Source organism: Monodelphis domestica, chromosome 6 (genome assembly GCF_027887165.1).
Source record: "Monodelphis domestica isolate mMonDom1 chromosome 6, mMonDom1.pri, whole genome shotgun sequence".
In the NCBI taxonomy this organism is placed as follows: domain Eukaryota; kingdom Metazoa; phylum Chordata; class Mammalia; order Didelphimorphia; family Didelphidae; genus Monodelphis; species Monodelphis domestica.
Window position 1 is genome coordinate 96054497 of NC_077232.1, and position 16924 is coordinate 96071420.

The window sequence follows — 16924 nt, forward strand, 5'->3', positions numbered from 1 at the left end:
CTTTACTAGGCAACAAAACCACACAAAATTTGTAATACTTAAAAAAAATTCACTTGTTAAAAAGTGAATCTAAATAAGGAAATCTGGTGGTTAAAAACCAAGAAATGAAGAAGAAATGTCACTGCTTTCAGGCATAACAAACTCACAATTATAAAATGTTTTCAGGCATGAATACTTCAATGGCTGAGCCTTCATAGAATATGCTTTGTGGGAAAAAAGCAAGTCATTCTCCAATCGATAAATGGGCAAGGGACATGAACAGGCAATTCTCAGCCAAAGAAATCAAAACTATTAATAAGCACATGAAAAAGTGCTCTACATCTCTTATAATCAGAGAGATGCAAATCAAAACAACTCTGAGGTATCATCTCACACCTAGCAGATTGGCTAACATGACAGCTATGCAAAGTAATGAATGCTGGAGGGGATGTGGCAAAGTGGGGACATTAATTCATTGCTGGAGGAGTTGTGAACTGATCCAACCATTCTGGAGGGCAATTTGGAACTATGCCCAAAGGGCGATAAAAGACTGTCTGCCCTTTGATCCAGCCATAGCACTGCTAGGTTTGTACCCCAAAGACATAATAAGGGAAAAGACTTATACAAGAATATTCATAGCTGTGCTCTTTGTGGTGGCCAAAAATTGGAAAATGAGGGGATGCCCATCAATTGGGGAATGGCTGAACAAATTGTTGTTGATGATGGAATTTTGTTGATGTTGGTGATGGAATACTATTGTGCTAAAATGAATAATAAAGTAGAGGAATTCCATGGAGACTGGAACAACCTCCAGGAAGTGATGCAGAGCGAGAGGAGCAGAACCAGGAGAACATTGTACACAGAGACTGATACACTGTGGTACAATCGAATGTAATGGACTTCTCCATTAGTGTCAATGTAATGTCCCTGAACATTCTGTAGGGATCTAGGAGAAAAACACTATCCACAAGCAGAGGACAAACTGTGGGAGTAAAAACACCGAGGAAAGGCAACTGCTTGATTACAGTGATTGAGGGGACATGTCAGAGGAGAGCCTCTAAATGAACACCCTAATGCAAATACTAACAACGTGGAAATGGGTTCGAATCAAGGACACATGTGATACCCAGTGGAATCACGCGTCGGCTATGGGAGAGGCAGGGGGAGGGGGGGAGGGGGAGGAAAAGAAAATGATCATTGTTTCTAATGAATAATGCTTGGAAATGATCAAATAAAATATTGTTAAAAGAATATGCTTTGTAGGGAGAGAATATGGCATGGTGGAAAGTGGACTAGATGATAAGGGGAATTCTAATTTATACTTAAAACACTTGTTTGTTGTGTAACTTTGGATAAACTTGAACTTTTCTGGTCCATAGTTGCCTCTTCTATTAATTGAGGATAAGAAAACATTCAAGTGGTTTGGACTAGATGACTTAAGTAATGCTTCCTTCTAGCAGTTAGAGCAAAGGTTCCCTAATAAAGTAAAGCTAAGCATAAATGACTAGCAATGTGTAAAATCTGGCCAAAGGTAAGTGGGTAGTTTTAAAGCTTTTGGAGAAAAGGTCAAAAACACTTTGTTAATATTATCATTCCACATTTTTGCAACTGGGTCAACTTCTGTAATATTTAAGTAGAATCTATGAGGTGGTGTTTTCATTTTAAGTGTTCCTGAACATCCTCATTAAATCTGGATGATGGGGAGGATGCATGATCCAATCCAAAGTTTGCTAATAGCCTGTGGAATCAAGAAAAAAATTCAAAATACTGTTAAGTCGGGAAGTTGGTTATTACAGATGAAGAAAGTTATACTAATAGAGTAAAAATAGCACAGATACAAAATGAGGAATGATTGAACAAGTAATTGATGGAGGTTGAAATAGCAAAAAAGTTTTCTCTTTTGTTAACCTCACCTCTTCTAAGGGTTCAATTTTAAGTTCTATAAAGCTCAAAGCTATTCTCTTTTTTGAATTCCAGATCTGCATCTTCAATTGTTTACTAGATAATTTCATACTGATGGCCCACTGGTACCTCAAATTCAACACGTACAAACAGAATCTTAAAAAAAAAAAACAAAAAAACCCCCCACCAAAAAACCCTAGTTCTTTATTTCCTATTTTCATATTCCTAGTTACCCATCTGTTATTTTTGACTCCTTATCACCTTCTCTGAACCTTTCAGGCAGAAGTGATTCCCTTCTTTTGGTTTACATAGCACATGTCTTAGGAATATTTATATCCTATTATTGCATTTACATGCCCTTTATACACATCTTATTTTCTTCTCATAGACCATTAGTCTCTGAAAGGCAGGGACCATGTCTTATTTAATTCTATTCTCTTTAGTGCTTGGCACACTAGCTTCAACAAAGAAGGCCCTTAACAAATGCAATTGAACTCAAGTCAGTGTTGCTCAGGTAGAGAAATGAATAAATTCTGTTTTGAGTTTCACAAAATAAACAGGACATAGAAAACTTGGAAAGCAATAACAATTATTTAAGGATGGGAAATAGGAGGTATAAACAACAAAAATTGGAAATGAAAGCACACTACTATCTTCATAGACCTAGAACTGGAAGGGACCCCAGAGACTATCCAGTTTAAATCCCTCCTTTAATAGCTGAAGCCATAGGCCTCAGTTTCCATAACTATAAAATATGAGTTGCATTAATATACTGATGATGAAGCTGTGAATTGGTACAGATATAAAATAAAAAATGAATAATAGTTGTTCTGTATTAAAGAATAAAAAAGTATATAAATTTAAGTTGTAGTATGAGGGATTTAACTTCAACTTAACATTTACTGACTGTTTACTATGGATAACAACCAACACCCTACAATAGATACTAAGGAATCACAAAGCCAAAGAGGAAAAACAACATAGATCTACACTTAAATAAACACATGATGGTAAGATGGATGGTGAACTAATGCAAATTTGAACTTACAATATGACTGACAACTGGAAAATGAGATTCATAATTGATTTGAATATGACTATGAAGGGTATTTAACTTACTGAGAAGGAACAGGAGCTATAAAAAGGGTTGGAGTAGTAGCACAATCTATCAAATACAGAATCTAGTGAAGAAATCAAGGCATAAACAGCTTAACAGGCAGGAGAACATTTGCATGAGGATAATGTCATTAGAGTAAAAAAACAGACCACCTGAAGAAAAAGAGGGAAAGAAATGAGGAGTTTAGGAAATGGATTATAAGTCTGCATTGAGGCATGTATAATAGGAATGGGGAGCAGCTTCGATTCTCTGTACATCTGCTGGAGCCCTCTCTCTGCCACAACTAGAGCAGCTACTATTTTCATGACTTGGTAAAATACTAATTTTATCCTTTAAATGATAGAGGAACCAATGAGGGGAACTTCTATTCTGGACCCGATTTGCATGAACATGAAAGAATTGGATGCTGGAGTGGAAATAACAGTAACTTTGGTGGGTAGTAACCATTCCACTTTGGAATTTGTGGTAGAGAATGCAAGAAAGCCAGGCAAGTCTTATTTCATCTGATTTGGGCAGAGTAGATTTCAAAGCACTCAGAGGGAAATTAAGGATATGATCTTATGGGTTAAATTTTACTAAAAAAGCCAGCCTAAGAGAATAGGAACTCTTGAGAATTAAGTTCTAAAGACATACTCTAAAGAGAAAATAGTTTCAACTAAAGGGAAAAATGGAGTTTTCTTAGGAGACAAACAGGATATAAGAAACTTATCAAGCAATGTAAATAAAAAAACAAAAACAACTATGTTCAGAAGACAGAAGAAATGACACAAAACAGTGGACGAATTAAAAAAAATGGTTTAGTGATTAGTGTCAGAAGGGCTAAAGCTCACAATGATCTGAGAGTGGCAAAGAATCTAAGAAAAACAAAAAATGGTTTTCAAAGTGACACTGGGATAAAAAGGAAAATCAAAGTAAGTTTGAGGGTAGGAACTGTTTTAAATTTTGTCTTTGAATCTCCAGTACCTAACACAGCTTCTGGCTTGTAATCTGCATGTAAATGTTAACAGACTAACTGAAGATGGGAATTTTCCTTGGAATGGATAGGATAAGTGACAAAGAAAATAAAAGCACTCAATTTTAATTTTCTTTCTTGTCTGCTAAGAATGGAAAAAAGAGAAAGAACACAAATAGCTAATAGGCAACTAATACCAATGAAGATAAAATAAGAGAACATCTAGGTTCTCCTGAATTTAAGTCAGCAGTGACTAAAGACATTTTAAAAAATTTTATTTTTTCAAAGCATTTATTTTCTTTCCTTCCTAACCCCACTTCCTGACTGGGTGGGAGGAAAGAAAAGCAAAATCTTTGAAACAAATATATATAATCAAGCAAAACAAACTCCCCCACCAGTCAGTTGTAATTTTTGAGACATAGTCAATGATCTCTGAAATGTCAGAGAATGGGAGAAGTGGCTAGAACTGGAAAAAGGTAGTAAGCATGTCCTTAATTTTCAAGTAGTACTCTTTAAAAACAAACAAACAAAAAAACAAGAAAACCTTTGCTGTGGTCAGGCCACATACAGAATACTGTATTTTGTTCCTGGAGCCACCTTTTAAAGGACATTAGAGAGCATCCAAAAGAAGGTAACTGAGATGGACAAAGGACTTTAGGATTAGAATATCTGAGGAACAGTTGAAGGAACTGGGTATGTGTAATCTGAAGAAAAGACATAGGGTAGGCAAAGTAGGAGTATTTGAAGGGGTATCAAAAGGAAGAGGATTAGAGAACAGAACTAGGAGCAATGGGTTTAAACTGGAAAAAGGAAGATTTAGGCTTGAGATAAGAAAAGTCTTCCTGATAATGAGAGTCATCCAAAAGAGGAATGAGTTGCTTCCGGAGGTGGTAGGTCCCTCCTTACTTAAAGTCTTTGGCAAATCTGTTGTACTGTTCAGATATAGGTCAGACGAGAAAGCCAGTGAGAAGACTTATGATGAGGTTATTTCAATGTCTAGGCAAGTGGCACTGAGGGCCTGTAAGAATGATGGTAACACAAACATCACAGATAAAGTTATAGAAGAAGGGGTTATAGATGTGGCAAGTGGGTGTTTACAAGATGTGACTGACAATTAGAATTTGAACAAGAACTAAGAGATAGGAAAGAAGTAATGCCTAGATAATAAGGAAGAGATGGTATCAAGACAAAAAGGGCGGTCAAGGGTCCATAGTGTCAAATGCCATGCTGAGGTTAAGGATTAGGACAAGGACCAGGAAAAAGGTCAGTGGATTCCATGACAAGGACATTGTTAATCACCCCCTCAGAGTCAGCTAGTTAATAAACACTTATGAGGTGCTTGCTATTGGTGAGGTACTATGCTAAGAGCTAGAGATACAAAGCAAGACAAAAGACAGGCCCTTCCTGTCCCAGAAAATCTCAAAATCTCCTGGGGGAGATAATTATGCCAACAGCTTCCATACTCAAAAGAGAAAACAAGCAGGAGCTATTTTAGTACAGTGGGTAGGCATGAATGGAAGGCTGCAAGGAATTAAAAGATAAGCAGGGAGAGAGGAAGTGGAGGTAGAGGGGATAATTCTTTTTCTAAAAGCATGGTACTGAACAGGAGGGAGGGAAAGGAAGAAAGAGTTGCAACAGGACCTGGGCATGCTTGTAGTTGAGAGGAAGGAGCCAGCAGAGGACGAGAGAATGAAAGTTTGAAAAAACTCTGAAATATATCTGATGGTAAGAAAGGCAAGCATGGACCAAGGTCAATGAGGAGAAGGGGTTCCTTTATGAGGACATGAGGGGAGAAGAGGTGAAGTTGGGGACCCAAAGAGCACAGACAATTGGAATAGCCACTGTAAGGAGAGTGCTGGGCAGCTAATAAAAGGTCAATTTAAAAAGGATATTATTAAGTAATGTGAACCTTAAAAAATTCTTTAAAACATACACACCAAGTATATCTTTAGCCCGAAGTGGGATGGATGAGCTGCCTTGGAAAACAATAGAATCTTTAAGTGAAGACTGGAGGAACACTTTACAGAGGGGATTATGGTTCAGGTAAAGATTAGCTCATCATTCAATCTTTTTCACCTCTGATTCTGTGATTATAACATGCTTTGTAACAGACAATTTACCTCTGAGCTTCTAATCTTGTAGCTGATCTAGTGGTGGCTCTTGAATACTTTTCATCCTCATCCTCTTCCTCTTCTTCCTCCTCCTCAGACTCTTGGTCTTTCTTGTCCTCAATTGCTTCAGACGCCGATTTCTGACGTTTTCTTTCTGGCTCTGATGTTTCTGTTTGGATAGAAATTTCAACTGTTGTACTATACAATTCTGAAAGTCACTATAATCACTAAATTTAGAAGGACAACTCAGAGAAAGGGACTTGGAAGCAAAAGAAGTAGTTTTCCACTTCCTTTTTGTTTTAGAGTTTGCAATTTGCACTTGTTTAACAATCTCTCAAACACATTTGAGATAGTTTACTTCTATAGTTCACAGCCAGAATAGAAAATTCACATGAACTTAGAAAAGCATCTGGTATGTACCAATTCTGACATGGGATTATAGCAATTTGCACTATTTATATAATATTAAGACTAGCTGTGAAGCACTGGATCTTTTCCCTCAAAGAAAAATACAAATAAAAACTGATTTCAAAATGATGAAATAATCTGTATCCAAGAACATCAAAAAGGTAATTTTCAACCAGTTTGTTTTTTTCCCCAGTTCCAATTTTTTTGGAATCATACCAGTTTCTTCTAATACAGCGAAAGTGCGCTTGGGCTTTCTTCCTCTACGGCGTATAACTGCCACTACTTTTTCTTCTCCGTTATCCTAAATGCAATTAAATCATGAGAGAATAAAGTTGAGAAGAAATTCCAATTTTCACTTATGACTTGCACTTCTAAGAGAAAACTGATACTTACATTGGTCAAATTCACTTCTTCATTAGGGTCATCTTTAAGACAAGCAAAGAAATTAGTGTATTAACACTTTATTATTTCAAATTGTTTAGAGGCACTAGGTTCTCTACTCTGTAAAAACCCAGTAAGGTAGTATTAATATAAAAAAATATGTGCACAATCTAGCTTATTTAATAATGGAGATTTGGCTCCTCTTACAAGGGAAATGTTCAATAATGAAAAGACACTATAATAGACATCCCACAAAATAAAAACCATAACCCTGAATCTTTTGTTATCTATCAATTCTCTATGGAGATAAGCTTATATTGATTTGAAGGGGGTGGGGGGAGGTATAACTTTCACTTTATAATTTTCCTTTTATATAGCTTTTGTTTTTAAATTTCAGTGAAAACAATGCTATAAAATATATAACTATAGTTTCCTCAGAATTTATTTTTGTAAAAAAAAAAAAGAGCTAAGTTTTGACAGAAATGACATTTTTTTTTTAAACCCTTACCTTCCGTCTTGGAGTCAGTACTGTGTATTTGCTCCAAGGCAGGAGAGTGGTATGGGCGAGGCAATGGGGGGGTTAAGTGACTTGCCCAGGGTCACACAGCTGGGAAGTATCTGAGGCCAAATTTGAACCTAGGACCTCCCATCTCTAGGCCTGGCTTTCAACCACTGAGCTATCCAGCTGCCTCCTACAATTTTATTATATGTTTTGTTACTGATATTCAGACAACCTATGGTAAAATCATGCGCTTAGAAACATAACTAGCAAAAGTTTAACATAGCTAACCTAAAACACCAATATCACAATAAAGCTCTTTAAAATAAAATTTTCTTTATAAAAATGGTTTATCATTGTATAAAACATGGAATAAATGAAAAGTGTTCTTAATGACGATAGGCTTTGTCTATATAGTCACTCAAAAGAGGAAAGAAATCCTAAAAAACCAACTAATCTCTTCAAAGGATAAAACACTATAAAAAAAATTGCCACATTAGTTTCATGTCTATCCAACCAAATCCCACTTGGTTGTAAACCTAACAAATTAAAAACGCTGATTTTATCTTGATATAGAGTGCCACAAAACTCTAGAATAACTTAATTCTTCATTAAACTGAGTTAATATATTTAATTTAAAAATTTTCTATTAAAATTTTCCATGATTCCATGATTCATGTTTCCTCCCTCCCCTCATCTCTCCCCCCTCCCAGAGCTGACAAACAATTCCACTGGGATACACACACACACAATCATTCAAACCCATTTCCATATTATTAATTTTTGTAAAAGAGTAATCCTTAAATAAGTTAATATATTTGTTTCAAATTAGATGTTCAAGCTTATCTTAGTTTCACAGCTTCCACTTACTCTTGACATCTTTTTTATTTTATTCTCTTACTTGTAAGGCCATATCCATCGGAATTTTAAAAAGTCAGTCATTGGGATGAGTGTATTTCCCATTTGCAGTGTGAAGTTCTATCTAAATTTTTGTCTGTGCCTGTCATTCTCTTATATATCTAGACTAGTGGTGTCCTTCCCAAATAGACATTTCTCTACAATCAATTCAAAAGCTTACTTCCTCTACTCTCCCATCCATATCTAATTGAGAAGAATCTCATTATCTTACCCTCTGGCTTCTACAAAACAAACATTACAAAAATTATAAATAATTATCTGTCATTATTAGCTACAAAGAGAAACTGCAATTACACCTTTTGTTTGTTCTGACCTCTCACATAAATTTTTTCAAAAAAACATTTACTAAGCATCTGCCAGGTGCAATTCACTGTGCTAGGCACTGTGGGAAATAAAGATTCTGAACTTAAAGGAGTCTACGAATCCAGTAGAAGTTAATGTACATAGATAAATATGATGCAGATCAGTCCATGATGCATGTAGAAGGGTATAAAATGTATGATATTAGATGAAGGAAATGATTACTTTCCAGTTAGCTATGGCAAGGTGCATCAAAGGAAAGTTTTATAGAGGAAGGTCACTTGAATTGGGCTTTGAATAAAAGGGAAGATGTCAGCAGGCAGACACAAGAAGAGAGCATCTAAGGCATATGAAAGAGTGTGCACGAAGGTTCAGAATTAGGAAATATGAGATTTGCTCAGGGTACAGTGCACAGTGAACTGGCCAGTTTCTAGGATAGACTCTACAAAAGGGACTAAAGTGAGTAAGACTGTAAAGTTTAAGTTGGAACCAGAAGGCATGTAGCACATTAGAATAAATTTAAAATAAAATCAAACACAACAGAAACTCTGTTTTGTTTCTAATTCTAGGACTTTTTTTGAAGTTGTTTTTATCCCTACATACTAAAACATTATTTTGATGCTTCATGGAAAAGCATCTACATATTTCATGGATAATCTCATGGCAAGTCTGAATAGTAATGTACAAGAGAGATGTGGAAAAGATATTGTCAGAGGGCAGTATGACTGGAAAAGAAGAGTGGAACAGTCATGCTGCAAGAGCTATTTAAGTGGTAGGTGATGCCTATCATATGTGCTTCATTATAATCTATATCACATCAGAAGATACAGAAGACCTATATCATACTGGGTAGAACCTCTCAGGAAAACTCATAAGAGCTGCAAAGTATGAGAGGATAAGTATGGAATGCAGTCAGCACTATTTGAGAGATTAGGGATCCTTCAAAAGAGCTTTCTGACTTTGGGCTAACCAAGCTCAGTTAAATGTAAAATATGTGACAGGTCAACATATTCAACCAATTCATCTGTAAAATGAAAATCTATAAGTAAATTATGAAGAAGAGGCAGTTTGTTAAGTAGAGTAAAAGGATGCTTATCTCAGGGAGGAAAACCACTAGGCCATAATTATATTAAAAGCTCAGATTTATATGACACTTCATGGCTTTCAAAGACCTTCACTCAGAATAACCCTAGGAGCTAGGTAGTATTAGAACCATTTAATAGAGGTTATAGAGGTTTGGTTACTTATCATAGATGTAACTAAGGTAGGTAAGTGGAGTCTTGAATCTAGGTCTTCTGATTCCAAGTGCAGGGGGCTTTTTTATCATATCATGAAACTTGATCATCACTGAATAATGGAATTAAAGGATAAAATCCTGCCCCTTCTTCACCCCACCCCTAAACAACACACAGCTTTCCCATTCATTACAAAGAGGAATACTGAAAGAACCATACCTGTTTGAGCAATCTTCACTTTGTCTCTCAGTGGAGATTGTCGTATCTAAAGAAGGGGGGTAAATTTCTCTAAATTAGCACATTCTAACAAAATCATATTGAGACTAGAAAACTAAAGGTTCAATGACTTTATCATATTCTTAAAGGCTAATTAAGGTTTAGAAGCTTTTATAGTATATTTCACATTGGAAGTATTTACTAAATGTTGAGTGGATGAATTTTTTCTGACTGCTTTTAAAGATAATATTTCTAATTTTTCTAATTGGCCAGATGAATGCAGAGCAGATAGTTATGTCTAGGAAATACAGAACTGCCTGAATTTATGGAAAAATCATGAGGTGATAAAACGTTAAGAGTAAGGAGGCATAAGTTCAACTGCTCTGACTCCTCCTTGACAAGCTGATATGATCAGCACTCATTTGAACCATAGCATGTGCCTGTAAGACTGCAGTGTCACATGAGCAGGAATGGAAGCAAGAATGCCAAGAAATGACAGGTTGGCTCTTGGGACTACTAAATACAATCTAGGAAAAAATACACTGGTTTTTTTTAATTAGACCAATGTAGCAGATTATTTCCTATGAGAGGCAACCCTTACCACATGCTGGGCATTGTTAGGCATTAAGAGACACAGTAGGTTGAGGTAAGAATGGTCTCTGACTTCTAGATGCTTATAGTCTAATAACAGAGGATTCTCAACACAATACAGCAAACACATCTGAATACAAAAATACAAAATAATGTGTGAAGGCTCAGGAGAACAGCATTATTAACAACATGCTAGAGGAAATTGTAACATAGATATTTGTTGAATTGCACTGAATATATAGCTTCCTTTCTAGAAATTTCCAACGTCCAATTCCTAAGTATTACAGAAAATTAATTATCAATTCAATGTTTTAAAAATTATGACAAAGTTTTTGGACATAGATGTTGTTATAAGGAAATCTTTTAGATACTTTAGGATCAAATGAAATAATAGATGCGGATTGCTTCAATGCTGTTATACAAACAGAAAACAGTGTTTATAAACCTTCTTTGATAATACATACCAAACTAGATGCTTACAGTACAATGGAACTTGATGGAGGATGGTGTTAGAGCAAAGTTCACTTGTATGTTAAAATTGTTCATGTAAGAAATCATTAGCTTAAACCTTAACTTTACAAAATATAGTCACATTTTTCTTTTATTCTAGTCATAAAATTAGATGTGAAAGGGAACTTGGAGGTTATCTAGTCAAACCTCCTCATTTTATAGATAAGAAACTTAGTCCCAACGAAGTGAAGTGATTTGGTTATGATCAAATGGCTAGTACATAGAAAAATTGTGAAAAAGCCTAGGTACTTTCAAGCCCAAATTGAGTGTTTATTGTATTACATCATGCTGCCTTTCAAATTTCTGCATAAAGAAAACTTACAAAGGCACAGGCAAGCTGAGACTTTAAGGAATAAATAACAATGCCCTTATTTTAATGTATGAAATAATGAGAACTAAAATTTTATGTGAATTACTATCATCCATTTGTTAGTTCAGAATAGTCAAGAGAATGCCTTTATATTTTTCAGTCATGAGGGTTCACCTGAAATTTTTCCATTTTTAACTGAGGGATACAAGTTTCAATTTAATTTTTTGGTCTAAACTTGTGATTTAATTGATGTAGGGAATATCTAGTAAGGAAACTTCTCCAATAAATGCTGATCAACAACTATTTTACAAATTATACTGGCATGGTTGTATGTGGACACCACAGTCATATCTAGTCAGCCAAGACCAGGGTAGAACTTACTCTATTCACTTTGGCCTGTTATCACAATAACAATGCAAAATATTTGTATTGTGGTAAACTATATGAAGGGAAGAAATATTATGTTAATAACAGTTTATTTTCTGCAAGAGAAAGGTTGGTAAGAGGAAAAACTTATAGTTACCATATCAGTATCTGTTTTGGAGTCGTCTTCTAAAAAAAAGAATTGAAAGCTAATTTAGAAAATCAACTTGAATCATTTCATGTCCAAACTGAAAATATATCAAATAATTTAACTGAATTAAAAAAACTTAGTACTTACTAGTTTTTACTGTTACTTCTATAGGGTATTTACGTGGTCTTCCTCTTTTTCTTTTAACTATAACAGGATGGTCTTCCTAAGGGTGGAATTAAAAAAAAAAGACTATAATAATATTTCCAATCTATAAAGTTTTTTTTTTAAACTGGACAATTAGAATCCATATGTCAATATCTGGGTGAAACATGAAAGCACACTGTATACCTAGGGAAGACTAATCTTTCTAAATACAGTGGGTTCAAATATTCTACTGGTCTCCTTACTTGAACATCTCTTTTGAAACAGTTTTATGTTACGGAATTTTGACCTTATAGAGATAAACAAATTTATCATTACAGATTTTGATGTGATGTGGTGTGGTGTAGATGAAGGATTTATGCAGAGGACCTACTCTATGAAATGGAACCTTATTATACTCTCCCCTCCACACGAAATCAAAGGCACTCTACCTACCAAATGCCCCTTGGTCTCAAAAGTCTATTGATTCAGCAAGGTGTGGTAGTAGTAATAACAATAAATAATAACCTTGAAACCTAACAATAATGATGCAATATATATTTATATGGTGTTTAATTAATAATGTACAAAGAGTTTTAATAGCCACACCACGTGTTCCTTCAAAGAGCTCTGTGAAATAGTTATCCCAGTTTTACAACTAAGGAAAACAGCAGCTCAAAGACAAGTTTCTTGCTCAAGATCATATAGCTTTTAAAGGACCAAAAGTAAGCAAGAAGCCAAGGATTTCAGACTTGCTAGTCCTTTTTCTGTGACTTCATCATGTTGTCTTCTTTTTTTGAGGAAAAACTTGAAGAGAAAGGACATTTTTTGGTGTTTCCTATTTCGTTAAAACTACCTTTTCTGAAGAACCTAGTACCGTCCCTTGCACACAGGGATGGCTCAAGAATAAAGCTACTGTTTGACTAATTACTTTGAGTTCACGGTGTTTGACATTCTTTGAATTTGAACCACAATACTGGAACAGAATTTTTTGTATTTCTATCCTGACATTTTTCCTATTAAAAAAACTTGAATAAAGGTATGAAAGACTACTTGCCTCTGGAGATTTCACATTGTCCTCTTCATTCTCCTCTGCCTTTTCATCATTATGTTCCTTGTTACTACGTTCACCTGTAGAAAAGGCACAGCTCAGAGGAAATACTGCAGTATACATGGCCTGAAGAATCCTATGTAAACCTTAAAATTCCTTAGACTTATAAATGTTGGAAATTTCACCATTGGGAAATTTTATACTTGGAAAATTTCTTACTGATAGTCTATTGGAATGTGAACCCCATTGGCATGGGAGGTTCCTCCTCCTCCTCCCTTCTTAAGATTACTTTAGGACAGAAACCTTTTGCTGAACAATGGAAAGGACTTTGACCTATGCTTAAGCATAGAACAGGAATTTCTTTGAGTCATGATTGATTTTAGAATTGATACAATGGAGATACTTGGAATCAATCTCCACCCTACTCAGTCCTAACAGGATTGAGGAAGGGCTGTAGCAAAGGATCAAAGATTTAATTATTTGAGACTATGACCTTCAACAGATATGTGCAAAGCCAGAGACCTCTGGGCGGTCCTGGGTTAAGCTAGAGCCTCCATTGGCACAGGGAAATTGATGGACAGTGATTGGTAGATGTGAGAACTGAGGGGAGGGAACTTGGATGGTTTCCTTAAAGATAGAGGGGTCTGAAGACTCAGGGGGTGGTTGAGGAGTTTGGCTGAGTGGTTGGAGTGTGCTCTGAGAAGCTTGCTCTGAAGGAAGCTGAAGGTGGGGGCCTCTGAGACTGTTTCTCCATTTTGGTCACGTGAGTAATAGGGACTGATCTCTTTTCTTTGCCCCAGCTATCTAAGGGCTTGGGCCTTTTGGCCCAGCCTAAACAGAGGGGGTATTTAAGCCCTATTCCCTTCTCTCCCCTTTCTCTCTCCTTCTCTCTCTCTCTCTCTAATTCCTTTCTTCCTCCTGTTTGTAATTAAACTCTATAAAGGTTGACTGCTGACTTGAGTTTTCATTTAGGAATTACATAGCTGAATTCCTTGGCGACCTTTTAAAGTGATTTCCTTGTCACACCTATCAATCAGTTCCAGCACTGCTGCCTCCCCATCTTATGGAGAGCTATGCTGGTGGTCAAGATTATAGAAAAACAACCAATTCCAGACTAAACCATGGAAAAAGACAATTTAAATTAGCATGACAATGTTTAATTATCAACAGATGAGGATCCAAATTTGAAACTTGCATTTACCAACTGCAGAGAGTCATATAAAAGCAGTTGAGTGTTTCTTCACTCCTTTTTTAATGAAAAAGATAAGCAACATAACTAAGTGAAGATTTGCATGCTAAGTAACAAACATAACTGAATAAAGATTATAAGTTGCTCATTATTGCCATAATCTCTCAAAATAATTTATGCTAATTACGTGACAAATATCTCATGTTACTTACCCTTTTCTGCCATGGAACTTAAAGTAGTAGTATTTTTAATACTTTCTTGGCATATTTCTTCCGTATGTTCAGAACTTTCTTCCTACTCAGAATGTGAAAAAAAGAGCAAGAGTAGATCACTTCTTTTTCAAATCTGTTTTTCTATTATTCTCCACCCTCTACTCCATTCCTAATATTACACAATAGATACATTCCATAAAATGTTTATCCTACTAATACTGCTTTTCAATAATGGTAATAAATGAACCAGAAATTTATAGAACCCTGACCTTTCTGTAGGTGACTTATTTTTGCCCTAACTTCATGTTTTCAGAGAACCAATTAAGTTTAGGTGGCATGTATATCTGTAAGCCTTTTTGGCCCTTTATTTTTGGAGGCCATTATTAGTAACATTTAAAAATAATTTTTTATGTTTGCCTTTTAATATATGTAAAGCTAGGTTAACACCTTCAAGAGTACAAAAATCACATAAAACCTGAATACTACACTGCTCTGTACAAAAGCATCTAAGCACTTAAAACTCCCCTTTACTTCCACATACTAGGGAATGGAAATTGATTCTAATTAGTCCAATATCAAGAGTTTCCATTCCCTAAACATGTTCTAGGTGAGCAGTGAAAGACATCATCCAATTTTTTTTGAGAAGTCTGAGAATTCTTCATTTCTTTCAATTACTTGAGAGTTTAAATTTATTTTACAGATGGCTTTAAAAAGTGTTATCAGTTAGGAAAATAGACCATTTCAACAATATCCAAATGTCTTATGAACATGACAATAGCATTGAATGTAGACTGTTTTGTCTGATCTAAAATATAGTCAACTCTATTTATCCATGTTAACAGTCTCACTTTCCTAGTTATATTTTCAGCCTCAAATGGAGATTATAAGCTCTATCATCTTCTTTAGAGAGCTACTATAAGAAAGCTCTCTATCAGCTATTATTATTGTTATGTGGAAGTAAAGTGGGTAGAAGAATTAAAAAGAAGCATTATAAAAACTCACAGTGCTATAATCAGGTTACCAAAAACCCCCCCAAAACAAAAAACAAACCCCAGCATATATGGGTAAAATACCTTTATAATCTGTGATTTTGTTTCAGAACACTGACTCTGTATCACTTCTTTGCATGAGCCCAGGTTATTATCTGTAAATCAGTTTAGACATGATCACAGAAGGATAAACTTTAGAAGACCAATTACACGAAAAAATAAAATTATTCCAAGTATAAATAGCATCTGATGTCTTTTTAAAATTGCCATTAGTAGAACTATTTCTAAGCTATGAATCATAAAGAAGTCAAGTGATGAATATAAATATTGACGAAATTAGGATCTGAGAACTGAACATTGGTTTTTGACTTAGCAAAGCAAACTATTCATGATACATGTATAATGGTCACTGAAAGGCGTTTATAAAACCATGATGAATACCTCAGTGATACGTTCTAATAAATGAACGTTAAAATCCAGATTCCAAGAAGCACCAGGGTCTCTCTTGTGACTCTTATTGGTGTTATAATGTATAATAATAGATAAAATGATAAATGTCACCAAAAAAAGAAGTGATTAGATGCATACTTTCTTTTAATGTTAAAATGCTACTAAGAATATTTTGGCCAAGACTTGTGGGGATGGCTTTTACCTAGCTCTGTCTAATCAGTTTGCAATTATACAGAAGAGCTACTAGGGAAAAAAAAATCAACACAACTGTGTGAAGAGCAGTTCATGTAGGTAAAACAATGTTCTTTTGTAAGACAGTGACAGGCCACATGGACAGAGGGGAAGAGCATAACATCAATCTTAATTTTAATAAGGCTCTAATTTTGATCTGCATTCTCACTGGCAAATGAAGAAAATATGATTCAAATGAAAGGATTATACTATTCAAAATGATGATTCTGATTACAGTTTCAATATTAAATGAAAGGTCTAAGATCAGTTTGGGAAACCTCTACCAAAGAATTTAGGACTAAGGATTACTCAATATCTTGTATGATAACTGGAACAAAGAATCAACAGTATGTTTATCATGTGGATTATATACTAAATTAGGTTGTCACTAATTGCTAATGCCCTAGAATGAAAAACAGAATTCAAAATACCTATGTCAATGGCAAAATGTTATTATAAAAATGAGACAAAATTCAATAAGGACAAGTAAGAGGTAGTCCAATTACAGAATAAAACTCCCACAATATAGTAGTATCATGCAGCAGTGGCTCTCAAGGTTTCGTATTCAACAAACCCCTTTCAAAAATAGCAACAAAAAACTAAAACAGTAATGATAAAATGTAGTGAACCCCTCAGGGTAATTTAATATACTACTTACACTGTTTTTCTTAACTCTTTACAGCATAAGGTGCAGTTAAGAGAATTTTTATCTTGAACC

At 35.1% G+C, this 16924-nt stretch overlaps 1 protein-coding gene across 4 annotated transcripts in view; it reads right to left on the bottom strand.

Annotated features, from left to right (window-relative positions):
- The window catches only part of BOD1L1 (biorientation of chromosomes in cell division 1 like 1), an 80705-nt gene that overhangs the window by 9425 nt on the left and 54356 nt on the right, over positions 1-16924 (bottom strand). For all 4 annotated transcript variants that reach the window (XM_056802433.1, XM_007496718.3, XM_056802432.1 and 1 more), the window contains exons 17-25: positions 15610-15680; positions 14537-14618; positions 13142-13215; positions 12091-12166; positions 11953-11981; positions 10022-10067; positions 6863-6894; positions 6686-6770; positions 6071-6230 (exon numbers count right to left, since the gene is read on the bottom strand). In XM_056802433.1, coding sequence (XP_056658411.1) covers positions 6071-6230; positions 6686-6770; positions 6863-6894; positions 10022-10067; positions 11953-11981; positions 12091-12166; positions 13142-13215; positions 14537-14618; positions 15610-15680 — 655 coding nt within the window. The remainder of the gene's footprint in view (positions 1-6070; positions 6231-6685; positions 6771-6862; positions 6895-10021; positions 10068-11952; positions 11982-12090; positions 12167-13141; positions 13216-14536; positions 14619-15609; positions 15681-16924) is intronic.